At 41.0% G+C, this 14,346-nt stretch overlaps 1 protein-coding gene across 3 annotated transcripts; it reads right to left on the reverse strand.

The window, feature by feature from the left end:
• Positions 1–1,061: 1,061 nt before the first annotated feature.
• On the reverse strand, positions 1,062–12,372 carry relb (v-rel avian reticuloendotheliosis viral oncogene homolog B). Of its 3 annotated transcripts, none has more exons than XM_068585072.1 (11): positions 12,085–12,372; positions 11,811–11,834; positions 10,477–10,634; positions 5,811–6,134; positions 4,965–5,131; positions 4,735–4,826; positions 4,439–4,570; positions 4,241–4,345; positions 3,030–3,245; positions 2,804–2,875; positions 1,062–2,367 (listed from the first exon to the last, which is right to left on the reverse strand). In XM_068585072.1, the coding sequence occupies exons 1-11, from the start codon at positions 12,143–12,145 to the stop codon at positions 1,931–1,933; spliced, it is 1,788 nt and encodes a 595-aa protein (XP_068441173.1). In that variant the 5' UTR covers positions 12,146–12,372; the 3' UTR covers positions 1,062–1,930. The 3 variants fall into 3 exon arrangements, with proteins under 3 accessions (XP_068441173.1, XP_068441172.1, XP_068441174.1); XM_068585071.1 differs by having other exon boundaries at positions 1,062–2,370; XM_068585073.1 differs by lacking the exons at positions 10,477–10,634; positions 11,811–11,834; positions 12,085–12,372 and adding an exon at positions 8,983–9,104 and having other exon boundaries at positions 1,062–2,370.
• Between the last annotated feature and the right edge of the window lie 1,974 nt (positions 12,373–14,346).

Consider the following 14,346-nt stretch of genomic DNA (forward strand, 5'->3'; position numbering starts at 1 on the left):
TCTATATTTCAGAGTGTAAAGTCACAAGTCAGCCAGCAGTATACAATCATTCTGCATGTTTTTTTACTTTATGATACTATACGTATATTTTGATGCTAATACTTTTGTGCTTTACAACAGCTGAACACTTCTTCCTCAGATTATTCACCATAATGTGTGAGCGTTATCAGTAAGTGATCGGTAAACAGATGAGATCACCTCACCTGACTGCAGTGAAAGCTCCTGTTTTAATGACAGCGTCTGAGTGACGTAATGGAAACTTCAACTTCCACTTTTACACATTTCAGGCTAAAAATAGACTTGAGCACCCTGATTAAATACATTGCCAGGTGTTTTATGGCTGTCTGTTCATGTGTGGGCCGATTTTGTCACCACCATGGCGTCACAACCATGCAAGATGAAGTCCCGGGCTTTACAGCTGTGTAGTTGACATCAAGTTTGAAGATAGATTTGTCCAAAGGTGCCAAAAGTCAGGCGATACCAAGTGTGAGAGGGGCTTATGTCCCCCCCACTTCAGGTCTTATATTGGCGTCCCGACTGGTGTGATCCACTTGATGTGATCACTTTACATTATTACGAGTTTCTTGATGAACATGTGAAATTAAAAAAACTCAAACTGAAAGATATTTTCTACAGTCTGGACTTCTGTAAAATGTGCCTCAAGAAAAAAAAGGCATTGAGTGAAGTTAAGACGCTACGACCACGAGGTGTCCGATATCACCATAAACAACCAAAGACATCTCATCAGAGTGTTTCTATTGGATTTCTTGGCCAATTAAGTCGTCCAACATTGTCTTGTGACACTGCTGACAATTCAAAGCTATAATGTAAAAGACAAACGCACATCTACTTGTTGTCGTGGCCAGCGTTCATTGTTTTTATAAGTAAATGAGCAGGTTAGTCCTGTTTGCAGCTGAAGGTCACATTCAAAAGGTGATTTGAACTTTTTGTCACTCTGCAAGCTTTTGTTTTTTTTGACAAATCATCAAGGCAGCAGTCGCTTCAGAGGAAGTAACAACAAGACAAAAACACAGACTGACATTTTTATTGTTTCTATTCTGAAATATTGACACTACAGAGACGGGCAGAGTTGGACTTGTGACATGTTTAGCACGAGAGTGAAACTGCACCACAGCAGGAACTGACACAAAGAGGACTGGTTTCTAATTGCGTTAAGTAGATTAATTATTAAACAAGCTAGCTGGTTTGACGGCCACATCAACAGAGTGATAAAAGGCAAGAAGAATGTGAAGAGCAGATCTGAAACTACTGTACTTGAGACTGTGTGTTGAAACTAAAATCTTGTACTTCTTGGAGGAAGTCAGGTCGTTTTTTTTTTCAAAATCATGTTGAAGCACATAAAAGAGACGTAGACAAACATTATACGACAGGTATTAATGTTTTACCTCAGCAATTATTTACTACAATAGAAGACAATTCATGGGAGGGTTTCTATTGTTCCCAAGTTAAATATAAACTCTCTTGAGTTCCCTTTTTAAAACTCCACGCTGACTGTGAGAATCTGATGATTAGTGCTGGGAGCATTTACAGGCACACAAGCAGGAATGTTACCTGCTCCTACTGGTTGCTGAAGCCTTGACCAGCAAGGTCTCCAAACAACGATATGGCTTTAGCGAGAGGGCCAACACATTTCACAGTGCTATCAGCCGAAGCAGTAGTCTTGGATTGAGGATAACAATCTTTTTTGGGTCTAAATCCAGCGGCGTCAACGGGGAAGTTACACATTTCAGGAAATGCAAAACATTAATTCATATGAGAGTAGTACCAATGTTCTCATCTAACGCTCTGCAAGTAAGCAAATAAGTTTATTTCCCAAAGTGCCAAAGTGGATTTTTTATGTGGACAGAGAGAGCGTGTAAGGGCGTTTCACAAATCTGACGATTCGGTCGTCACAGCTCCTCTTCCGTCTTCACAGCTCCTCTTCCGTCTTCACCTGAACCACGTTAGAGGGGCTGTCCCGGCCCTCTGTCTGGATCTCATTGACGAGCATGTTGAACTGCAAGTCACTGTAATGGGAAAAGTCCTGTGTGTACGAGACAAAGTTCTGGTTCAAGTTCATATCAAGGTTGGCGAATGTGGCGGCGGCATCGGTCACCGGCTCAAAGCCAGAGGGCATGGACGAGGTATAGCTGGAGTCGGAAATCATGTCCCATAGTACAGGCATTTCCAGCAACTGATTCAGGATTGCTGTTGCATCGGTGTCATTGTTTGAGTCCTGGGGCTCGCTGTAACCCATTTCTCCTAAAGTGGAGGCTCCAGCCTGGACCGGACAAAGCCTCTCGTTAGGAGACATCATGGTTTGAGGCTGCTGAATGTGGAAGGGCTGCTCTGCTGCAGGTGCAACCTCTGCTGCAGAGGAAAGAGGAAACAAATTGTGTTAGAGAAAATAACGATCTGTTAGAAATACTATGAAAGAGCCGTCATTAGTACCTTTGTACTTTGATCAGGACATGAGATTTGTGCCGCTTAAGACTTGAAATTATTTAAATCTTTACAGAAAATCAGATATTTCAAGACCTTTCTTCTTTATTAGAGAAGTGAAGCCTATTTTGATGGTGATGTAAGAACAAAACGTCTGCGTACACAACAAAATCCACTTGAAGTTACTAAGGACTTTCATTGTGTCGATGGATTTTGTTTATGCTGTGTAAAGTTAAAATGTTTGCTGTAAAAAGTCGATACAGCCCCAGTTAACCCCCTACCTATATCTACACACCAAAAATGTAGGCAAGAGAAAAGAAAACACCAAATCAGACGGAAAAAAACAACATTTGAGACTCACCCGTCACACAGGGTTTCTCACTGAAGCTGACGTCTGACTTTATCTTTCTCTTCCGCTTCACCTCATATGGATCTGAAAGGAGTTAACATAACCTGCTGTTATGTTTCTGGCTGAAGATGATCTGCTGCATTTGTTTTAAATTAAGTAAACTTCTGCCATTTAAGCTCACACTGACATCAATAACTCCGCAGGCCAGACAGTTCAGTGTTGGACAGTCTAGACTTACCTGGGTTGTGTGGCAGGTAAGTGAAGGTAACCGACTCGCTCTCCATCTGGTCCGAGAGGCGACGGAGGAACACGCTGACTTCAACCTCCTCTGGGATGTCCTGGTCCTCGTAAGGCGGAGTCTTAAACACGATGGCAATTTGCCGGTGCACATCTGTCTGGGCAAACTCACCGCTAGCCTTCCAAGACCCTCGCCTGAAGATGATCTCAATATCATCTGTGAATGAGTGAAAATTCGCAGAGCCATGTTAATCAAGACAAAGAAGAAAAACACCTGAAGATATAAAGACATTTCTTACTATAAGTTACATTTTTGGAATGAAAAGTCAAAGTAGGCTTGGGCAATGTAACGGTAGAGACAGAGAGAGAGTGAGAGAGAGAGAGAGAGAGAGAGAGAGAGAGAGACAGACAGACAGACAGACAGACAGAGAGTAAAGTTGTAAATAATACAGAGCAGGTATCCCGACCAACCCAAGATGAATAAGATCTCTGGTTACATAATTGCAAGACATTTTAAGCTTTTTTAGAACAAAATAATTTCATGTGAAGTCTACATATAGTGTGGTTGTTTTATTCCTGTATCGTAAAATATACCGTTACCATGATATATAATAATATTTACATATGCTGAAAGAAGATTTAGGCTACATTGCCCACCCTTAAGTCACAGTGGACCTCATATTTATATATTTCATCCTGTGTAATATAGAACAATGAGTTTACATTTTAAACAACCCAAAAACATAATGCCTCTGGACAAAGCTAATGCTCGACCAATTCAGACAGCAGCTGTTATAAATAAGTTTTCAGGGTAATTTACAGAGGTGCAAACTGTGAACTCCACAATGCTCCACTCATAAATTATATGCTGCAGCAAGAGAAAATGTCTAAAAAATTAAGGTAGGAAAACGCTACGACAAAAAAAAAAAAACAGTGGCCACAAGAAACCCCTCATCAATAATGACTAAAGACACAAAGTTTACAACAACTAAACATTAGCAATGAGCTTTAAAAACGGTTCCTTGCCTCATAAGAAAAACTATAATTGCAGATGTATACTTTAATTTGTATAATACCTTTGTTTTAATAGCTGCTAAGATCAGTTTCTCCTTTCAAGAAAACCGATCTCTTCCCACAAACTTTACTGCGAGCATAGTTCTGTAAATTTTTGTTTATGGGTAACAGAAAGAGCCCAATACAACTGTATCCTACCCTTCTGAACTTTGTCACACAACATGTAGATCTCCGTCTTGCCGGTGCAGGAACCTCTGTACTGGTTAAAACGGCCAATCTTCAGTTGTGATGTCGTCGTGGCCTCTGTGAAAAAACAAATCATTCAACAATACTTGAGAATCAGCAAATCAGTTTACATATTGTTGGTGCAGTTGTTTGAAGGAGTTCACGTCTTACTCTTGTCATAGATGGGGTTGGACACCACTGGGCTGAGGCAGTCTTTTCTGCCATCTTCCCATTCAAACTCGCACTGAAAGCACAGACGCACAGCGTTCATGTCCATGTCTTCAATGCCCTTTGAGTGACCAGCTGAGGGAGGAAAAGACAAGATCAAAGTCTGAGTTCAGGAGCCACAACGGATTTAAAACAGCCAGGAAAGAGAAAAAGTACCGTCCTTTTGAATTTAAACATGGATGTGTAGAAAGATGACAATATTAATAACGTATTGAGCTGTGTGTTGAGATTCATCTTACTTTGAAATGGGTCGATATTTTGGTTTCTTCTTTTCTGAAGTGAAACGTCCAGCTCTTTCCTCCTCACACACTGGATACCAAGGTTAGCAAAGCTGCAAGTCCAGAAGAAAGAACACATTTCGTCAAGACAGTCAGAAAATGCAAGAAAGATAATGTCTGAAGAAAAGAAAAGAAAACATGTATTTAATAAAACGTTGGGGGAAGAGATGAATGAAAGCTGGGATGAGCACCTGTGACGACGGTTGCTGTGAGGATTGAACGTGACCACGCAGATTCCTGAACCGTTCGGGCAGTCTTTACCCACAAGGCAGTGGGGGTGAGGCCGGTGTGGAGGGTCTTTGGTCACCAAGGAAACTGTGACTGTGACCCTCTTTAAGTGATCAATGGGACCTTGAATCTGAAAAAGAGAAGTAGGATAAGAACATAAGGCAACAGTAATATCAACATCTAGCTAACAAAAAACACACAGATGCATAAAAAAAACTATTGTAAGCAAGAAGTGGAACTGTCAAATTAAGAAAGATTCATGAATTAAACAGATGCTGCCTGAGAAGAGGAAGCCTATTTGTGTCTTTCACACCGTGGAGCATCTGTGTATTGATTTAGCGAATTCTCGCTTTAAACAATTGTTTTTACTGATCTATTTGGGGCAAATGCCATCAAAAAAATAGTTACCTATAACTAAATTTACACAAAATAAAGAAATGTTGATTTTTAAATAGTTAAAATCTTCACACGCCTTGCCAAGTGTTGTCCAAGTTGTGCAATGGTGTTTGTATAAGGAGGAAGATGAACGTGGAGAAGTGTTTGTTAGTGTGGGGGCAAGCGATAAACCGCCCATTTTGACCACACTTGAGCTGGGATTCGTGGGGACTTTCTAATTGACTCCAACAGCCCACATCCTTCCAGCTCCACCCATCTGCACAGGGGGTTCAACACCAAAAAAATATAAACTGTGGTTTTAAAAAAAAAAAACAAAAAAAAAACTCTCCAACTGCAACTGAAAGCCAGTAAACCCCCTTTTAAGGTCCAACATATCAAACAAATAATACCAATAAACTTCAATGTGTCTATACCTCTATAGCAGGCTGACTCTTGTTGGTTTCAGTGCTGGACGCCCCCAGGATGCTGCCGGCCGAGCGTCCCTCACATTCATAGCGAAACCTCATGCCTCTCTCCTTGGGCTCCTCAAACACCATCAGCTTAGGCTTATTCAGAAGCCGCTCCAGCATTTCTGTTTCGTCACCGCGGTTCTGAGAGGAAACACCACGGGAGCTCTTCGAGGCCAGTGAGGAGGAGCCTCGACCTCGCCGTGGGAAACCGGCTGGAGCGGCAGCTCCCCGGGAAGAATGAGACATCTCTCTGGAAGTGCTCGACGGCTGAGGGAAGGTGCAGGTTGTCTATGCAAAAACAATAAGAAAACCTTATTAACGACATTATTCCACCTTTTATCGAACCAGGTAAGACCTGTTGAGGTTGGAGGAGCAAGATTATCTTTTCACACTGTTCTCACATTAGGGATGGACAGCAAATGTACATCTTGTGATCCAAGATACTGATTGAAGGATGAACACAATCCAGAGACATGCTGGTAAAGAAGCCAGAATGGCTTTTCAACATGTTACTTTAAAGATCGAAAAAGAGAGATGACGCAAAATATCTACACTTTTGTAATAGGTAGCAACTTATTTTGCCTGCTCCAGAGCATAAAGACAGTGGTGTAAAATACTCTGCTCCCTTACGTCTCAGTTATAGCTACTTGTTGCTTTTAAGATTTTATATAAAAACGAGGGCTGTGCAGATTAACGCGTTAATTTAGCATTAATCTGGTGATCCTTTAACAGCACTAACTATCGCTTTAAATCTCTCCAGACGGCGTAGTTCAGACCTGGGCGTCTTACGGCTCTCCCAGTCCGGCCCGCGTGAGGTCAATCAAACACGAAAAATAAATAAATAAGATAAACGCCATGAATGCAATACGCCGGCACTGCTTTTACTTTGAAGGCGATTTATGTAGGTGCGCGCACACGCTTCTGTAGCCTCACAGACAGGCAGTGTTAACAAATTGAGCCTGACGTGAAAGCACGTATTCTTATGTAGCTTCTTTTCTCAACGAGCGCGGCAACGAGCAGCGTCGCGCCACAAATCCAGTGTTTCCCCTATGCTCACATAGGCGCCCCCCTGAAAACCCCCCCCGGCCACCTGTAATTTTCTCTAGAGCGCCAGATCACAATCTTTCCTATATAACAGCTCTACACCTTGTTCAGTTATTAAACAAACTAAAGGCCGTATTTTATTGACGGGATCTACGCGACAGCTTGTCATTTCTGTCTCTACGTGGTCGCGCGTAAACACTTCTCCTCTGCTCTCTGTATCGCTCACGTCGTTGTTCGTACCGATGCGCAGAGACACGTGTGCGCACACTGGTGAGCACTAAGCACAGCAGCGGGCAGAGAGCGTAGAAAAATATGTCGCGTGGAAAGCAGACAACTATATCTGCGTTTTAAACGCTCCCAGGTAGAAGATGGCAACAGTAGCTCTCCTGCAATCAGCACCAGAGCAGCTCTCTGAACCCAGAGCAGCTCTCTGAACCCGGAGCAGCTCTCTGAACCCAGAGCAGCTCTCTGAACCCAGAGCAGCTCTCTGAACCCAGAGCAGCTCTCTGAACCCAGAGCAGCTCTCTGAACCCAGAGCAGCTCTCTGAACCCAGAGCAGCTCTCTGAACCCAGAGCAGCTCTCTGAACCCAGAGCAGCTCTCCGGCTCCAAGTGAAACGAGCCACAGTGCTCGTGTCTTGTTCTAACAATGAGCTGCTGGCTTTATCTGTTAAAGTACACGGACATCAAACTAAGTCATTAATAAACACATGGAGAAATGACTGTACTTTCGGGTAAATGTTCACGGTTAATAAATTACGCTGCGCATGCGCAACTTGGCGATTTTGGCCAAAAGTCAATCTCCGCAGAGTCTCCGTGAGGTCGTTTTTTCTGCTGTTCCGTCTCTGAAAACCGCAAAAAAATTCCATTTCAACATTGAACATGAACTGAGAGCAGCGTATCAAGTCTACAACCCCGTTTTAAAAATATGTGGAGGAAAGCAGCTCACTGAGCCACTAATACTGATACAACCTGATGCTCACATAGCTGCACTCGTTCTGTGTTGTTTTGCAATTTGCTTTTAGTTTTCCAAAATGAGCTATTTAGTAGTAAGTACATATAATTTATTTTTTTTGCACAGATATAACTTTATTTTCATTGTTTTAAGTGATTGCAATTTTTTCTCTTTTTGTTTATTCATAAAAGCACAGATGGAGTCACAAAATTATGTTATTTACAAAAAAAGTAATGCTTTTGGTGTTTGTGTCATTGCCGGTGTCGTCGAGTTGCCCCCCCCCCCCCCTCCTCCTCCTCCCTCCGAAGCTGTAAACCTAGGGGAAACACTGAAAGCTCTCACAGGCGGGCAGTCTACCTGCAGCCTTCGCGTCCAGATTGAAAGTTAATTGTGCATGTGCAAAGCTCCTGACCACGCAGGCTGATCCACTATGGCAGAGCACTTTAAGTCAGCATTACTTCTGGATCTTTACTCTTCTCTCAAAGAGGAGAATTTTCCTCACATCACAAGATGTTCAGTGCACTTGTTCAAGCCAACACAGACTGGATTTTTCACACTGAGGAAGAAAAACTGAACTGAAAAACATGAAAAGCACTTATTGCTTTTGTCTAAAGTTAATCTTTCTTTCTTTAGGTCTTTAACATACATCTTTTTAAAAAAAAGGCTGAAAATGGACAAAAAGAAGGAGAGGTTTGTCCCTCACAGGGACCCTTACTACTGAACAGTAGCTGTCCTGAATAAAAAGAAAGAAAACTGATTTATAAACTATATATGTATGTATGTTAACTTACTGTTGCTCCAGAATGTACATGACGCATGCTCCATGATGGCTGCAGTAAAACTAAGCAGCAAAACTGAATCACTGCATGTTTTTTGATTCATACATGTGCTTTCCATCAGCGCAGAGAGTTAACAATGTGCTCAATTGAACACTAAGCTTTTCCTTTCTCAGTCAGGCTGTTGTTGTTGAAGTGCTGCTACTAGTTTAGTTTTCTGTATCTGCAGTGCTTCACTCTTATATTAGGCCTCTGATTGGCTGCAATGTGATTCAAAAGGAATAAAACGTACAACAAATAAAAAACACTCAGATTGTAAATTTATCCGAAGCATCAATGTAATGAAAGATTAACAATCAAACCTGCAGAGAACAAAGATGTAAAGAAGTTGATCTCTTTCACTTGTGGAGCAGTAAATCAGGCGAGACCTCATTAAACCGTTGTTGCAGAGATCTGGGTAATTCCTTTGCATGAGATAATGTTTCACAATATCCTGTCGAGCCACAGGCGTCTACTTTAGAAGAGCGCGTTAGCCGCAGCGGCTAGCTTTAAAACATGAGAGCTAAACAAAAGCCTGGCAGACGGAACCAGCTAACAGGAAATAGGAAGCCAGCTCAATGTAATGTGGATTGACCAATTGGAGAAGCGCAGGGCAAAGAATGTGACCTTTCACCCCGTGATGGGTTTGTCTGGTAAACAGAAAGTAGGCATCCTATTACAGTTATTCCAACCACTCCTCCATTCCACAGAAAAGCATGCTGTGGGTCAGCCACCATCACAGACCACAAGACTTTAACAAACGATATTCGCACACAAAGCCTCCAAAATGTCACATGCAGGTACTTGCTGATAAAACGTTTTAGCTGTTTTCTTGTGACCTACAATACTACCCGTCCAACGTGCAGGCTACAACGTCACTGCAAACCTATCAGATTACAGCGGGTCTGATCTGTAAACCACGTGCTTTATTGTAAGAGCCCCGACCGGCCTGCCAACCTAAATACTATGCGGTACAACAACAAATCACCCAACTGCCTGCAGGCTACACATGTACTGCACTGCCTTCTAGCAACACTTAATCTTGAAGAAAAAAGCCTCTTTTTATATCATTATAGAGAAGACGACACACTGAAGCGTTCTCTGTTCCTGAGTTTCTTGTGAACAAGCCTTTGATGTGTTATCATTTGTGACTGCGTAGATCAATAGTTGTGTGGTCTAGAGCAAATGATTATTTTCATTGATAAATTGATTTTTGTTTTGATTAGTCGTTGAATCCATAATAAGTCAGACATGTTTTTAAATTGCCATCACAAGTTCCTCAGCTCATAGAAACATCTTTAAAAGGGCAGGTCTGACTGGATGCTTTGTTATACTACAATAATTATTATTGTACAAAACAATAAAATACAAAGCAGCAAATCCTCACATTTGAGAAACTGTAACGTTATTGTGATATAATGATACTATACACAAAATGATCAATGTTTACGAAGCAATAGTTATTAACGGACTATTTGTCTTGATGTAGTCTAACTTTGATAAAGACAAGCTGGGAAAAGCCTTAAACCCTTTAAATAATTACAATGACATCTGTATTCACTCTCTAACACTCCATAAATTATCATTAATAAAATTATTTTGTGTACAACTAAACTTTATCTGCGTTTGTCAAGGCCTGCTGCTGCATTGCCAACGGTCACTCCAGGAATGACGGTTGGCAACAGTCTAGGAAACCTCTAAAACACAGAAACCACATGAGAACAGACAAACGACACAAACAACACAAATGACTACACTGGTACAAAGTCATCACACTGCAAGATCACACCCTAAGATGTTTCTGTCACCACTCTCACCTGACAGTGAGTGCCTCGAGCCAGCAGCACGGGCTGAGACGGCGGTGAGGAGCTCTGTTGTCGCATCCTGTGGTTCTGGCCGACGAGGTCAGCAGGAGGGGCCGGAGGTCCAGGGAGGGAGGCACCCGACCACTCCGTGATGATCTCATTAATGAGATCTGTAAACAAAATTAAAAAAAAATAATTAATTAATAGCATTTCAGATGGCCGATGTGACTGAAATGATGATGGTGTCTCTTTAGTGAGCTTGATCATCTGACGGTACTAAGTGCCTACTAGCATCGCACTGCTGAACAAATCTGTGTGATGATGCTGCATCTTATGATATGCTGCGAAAAGAACTCCATGATATCTGGTGAACAGGTGTTCACGTGTTCGTATATGATGAACTTAAGTGTTGTTTAACAGACACTGTCCATTGTTTTCTATATCAGGACACCTACACATACATTATTGTGTCTTTACAATGACTATCAAACTAACCACTTTTACACAACACATTTTTTGTGTTTCGGTAATTAGTTTCACCAGTGTTAGCTGCCGCAATGGGTTCTTAGCCCTTGAATATATAGTGCACACTAAATTGTACCTGTGGTTGAGATCTATGATGTCAGATACTTGCCAAACAAACAGAAATTACAGTTTCTTGCAGTCGTGAAGTACAAAGCGGAGACAATTCATCTATTAGGAAATTGTGAGAAAGTTCCTCAGTAACAATTTTGATGATCAAGTCCTAATCATTTAAGTAATTTAAAACATAAGTATAATGTGAAAAGCAAATCAAAGAAATCCTTTTTGCAGGTAAGTTGAATAAGCAAACTTGGCTTATTGGAATTGTAATTTAATTTCTCACTATTGTCTAACATTTGAAAGAGTTGTATATTGAGAATTAAGTGACAAAAGAATTGGTAGATAAGGAAATTAGGTTGCAGTCCTAAATGCAATAAATATATCAGAAAGAATACATGAGACGCTTAATGGTGCTGTTCATTTTGCTGAAATGTTATTAAGTCATGTTTAGTGTTGTAACTTAGGGTCACTTTCCAAAATCTGACATTTGCGCCACCAAACGGCAAACGCATCTGCCAGAGAAATACAACAGGGGCTCACAGATCATGTTCCCAGAGAAACTAATCAGAGGCTTTGAAAGAAACAGCACAACACTGGATGAGGAAGCAAAAAAAAAAATACTGATTAAGCTTTGGTCCAACTTCTCCTTTCCGCATGAAGTCACCTGAGGTCACATGAGTGCCTCACACTCCACACATACATGACTTAACGTCTCCTGAGCATATTTAAAAAGGTAAAACGCCAAAACAATAGTGAATACTCACCAAAGTCTGACGGCCCTTGCGGCTCTGAGGGAGAAACAGAAAACATCAGAATAAAAACTTTGCTGGTGGTAAATGTTAAACCGGCACAAAGTGGGGCAGTAACAGCGGGAATGAGAGCCGGTAAGAGTGCTCAGATCCCGGGAATGGGTGTTGGCTGCTCTGCTTAGACGAATCACATGCCTGGTAATGATGCAAGCCCTCTCTCCCTCTCTCTTACACATACACACACACACTATAGACACACAGACAAACACACTGGTAAAAAGAAACCCACCAGAGGTCCCGTTGAAGACGTCCATGTCGTTCATCGCATGTGGATAGTTCTTTCGGACCATGTACTCCGCCGTATTGAAGGTTACTTAAATTCTTTACCGGGTTATATCCGGTATTCGTCTTTTCTTCTCCGTCGAAACGTGTCTCTTTAAAAAAACAGCTCTGGTGAAGACTAGTCAGGCTAGCAACCAGCTCCGTGGGTCAGTGCCGACCCGTAAGAGCTGCTAGGACTTGAACCCATGTGTTGTTGGATGACTTCTGAAGCGTGGCTCGTTTCAGTTTTTTTTTGTTTAGGCAGTAGCCGCGCTCTGATTAGCTGGATTCGGTATGGAAATCCCCTGACGTCACGTCCCAGAGGACTCCCCACCCCCCATCCCCAGCAGGTACCTGTATGTACATTGCTGCATGCAGACTTTATATGTTGAATATTCAAATTACACTAGAGTCCAAAAGGAGATCGTGACCATAAATCAATCAATATATATATATATATATATATATATATATATATATATATATATATATATATATATATATATATATATATATATATATATAGATATCTATATCTATATAGATATAGATATCTATATCTATATAGATATCTATACATATAGATATCTATATAGATCTATATATAGATATATATATATATCTATATACATATATCTATATATACATATATATATACATATATATATACACATATATATGCACACATATATATACACACATATATATATATATATATATATATATATATATATATATTCTATTAAGTCATTGTTTTTCTGTGGCTGAGCTTCACTTTATTTACCGTTGCTCAGCTTAATTTACAAAACATAAATTGCCACTATGTAAATGAGCAAACACTTTTGCTATTTATGATCTAAGGTAGTCAACGCCAGCTTTTCCGATATGGAGAAATGAATGAAGCTTATTTATTCATCACTCCTGTTTATGACAAAGTGATGGATGAGTGTGAATTCCTATTTTCATCATGAATAACTACATTTGTCAACTGCGCCAATAACATGGCTGCACGTTTAGTAACTGCCCTTAAAAGAGTGACGTGTTCAGTTCCCTTTTAACCAGCTGCTCAAAGTTATGAAGCACAACAGTGACACCTGCTGGATACACAGAGGACAGGCACTGTACAGGAAATGTAAGTGAGCGTTGAAGCGTTTAGAGGAAGCAGTGACTCAGCAGGGACCAGGGTTTTAAAAAACAAAAGTAAAATCAACACAGCAGCACTGGTGTTCTAGATACATTGTTCCCCAACCTGGAAGATGATTACCAAGATAGGAAAGAAGAAAAAAACCCACAAAGTATTTTTTCCTACTAAAGAGTTTGTCCTGCTCTAAAAGCTTTGAAAATGAACTGCCACATCACTCTGTTCAAACAGCTCAGAGACCCAGACAACTTTTATGTCACCAGCTGGAAACTGGTAGGTTAGACGCATGCAGCGTCGAGCTTTGGTCAGCACGAGGGTATCAGAGTGTTTCATAAAAAGAAGGCAACACTCTTCAACATCTGCTTGTCGTCTGGTAAATGAATCCTTTGTATAGGCGAATGCCGACAGTGTCAAACACGTCATCTTGCCTCACATCACTCCGTAAGTAAAATACGAAAATACCATTATTGTGCTAATAACTATTTAAATTGCTGAAGAAAATCATGTGGACAGCTATTCAACGGTTCGTTAGCCTCAGTCTGAGGATTAAATTAACCGTTTCAACTAGTTCTATTTGTGCTAGTTGCAGTATTTTTTTACCCGCAGGCTTGTTGCAGTATGCTGGGATTAAATACTAAATGCAGGATATATAGATATATTTATATGATGAGTCAGTCAGAAGCCCCCCCCCCCCATTATAGATATGCTGCTATAGGCCTAGACTGCTGAGGGCACCTTAGGATACACTGAGCTCCTCTTCTCCTTTCTCTTCTTTTTCTTATCTCCCTTCTCTTTTTATTTTCTCCTTCTGGATAAATTGTCTTTCAATGCACATTACTAACTCTACTCCTTTACGGGAGCCTCTGTGCTTCCTCGCCTCAAGTTTCCATGGATCATGGCTGTCTGGAGCTGGACCTGCATGCTACGATGGACTGTGGCTATCTGGATCGTGGTCCATGCCTACCACTCATTATATGAATAGTTTTTGTCATATTCATGTAATATGCTGTAACTCTGATACGTTGCTCATTCTGGTCACATAACATCTATTGCTTCTGTCCATCCGAGGAGAGGGATTCTCCTCTGTTG

Source organism: Clinocottus analis, unplaced genomic scaffold (assembly GCF_023055335.1).
Source record: "Clinocottus analis isolate CAN_PGR_092001 unplaced genomic scaffold, fCliAna1.0.p SCAF_2, whole genome shotgun sequence".
NCBI lineage: Eukaryota > Metazoa > Chordata > Actinopteri > Perciformes > Cottidae > Clinocottus > Clinocottus analis.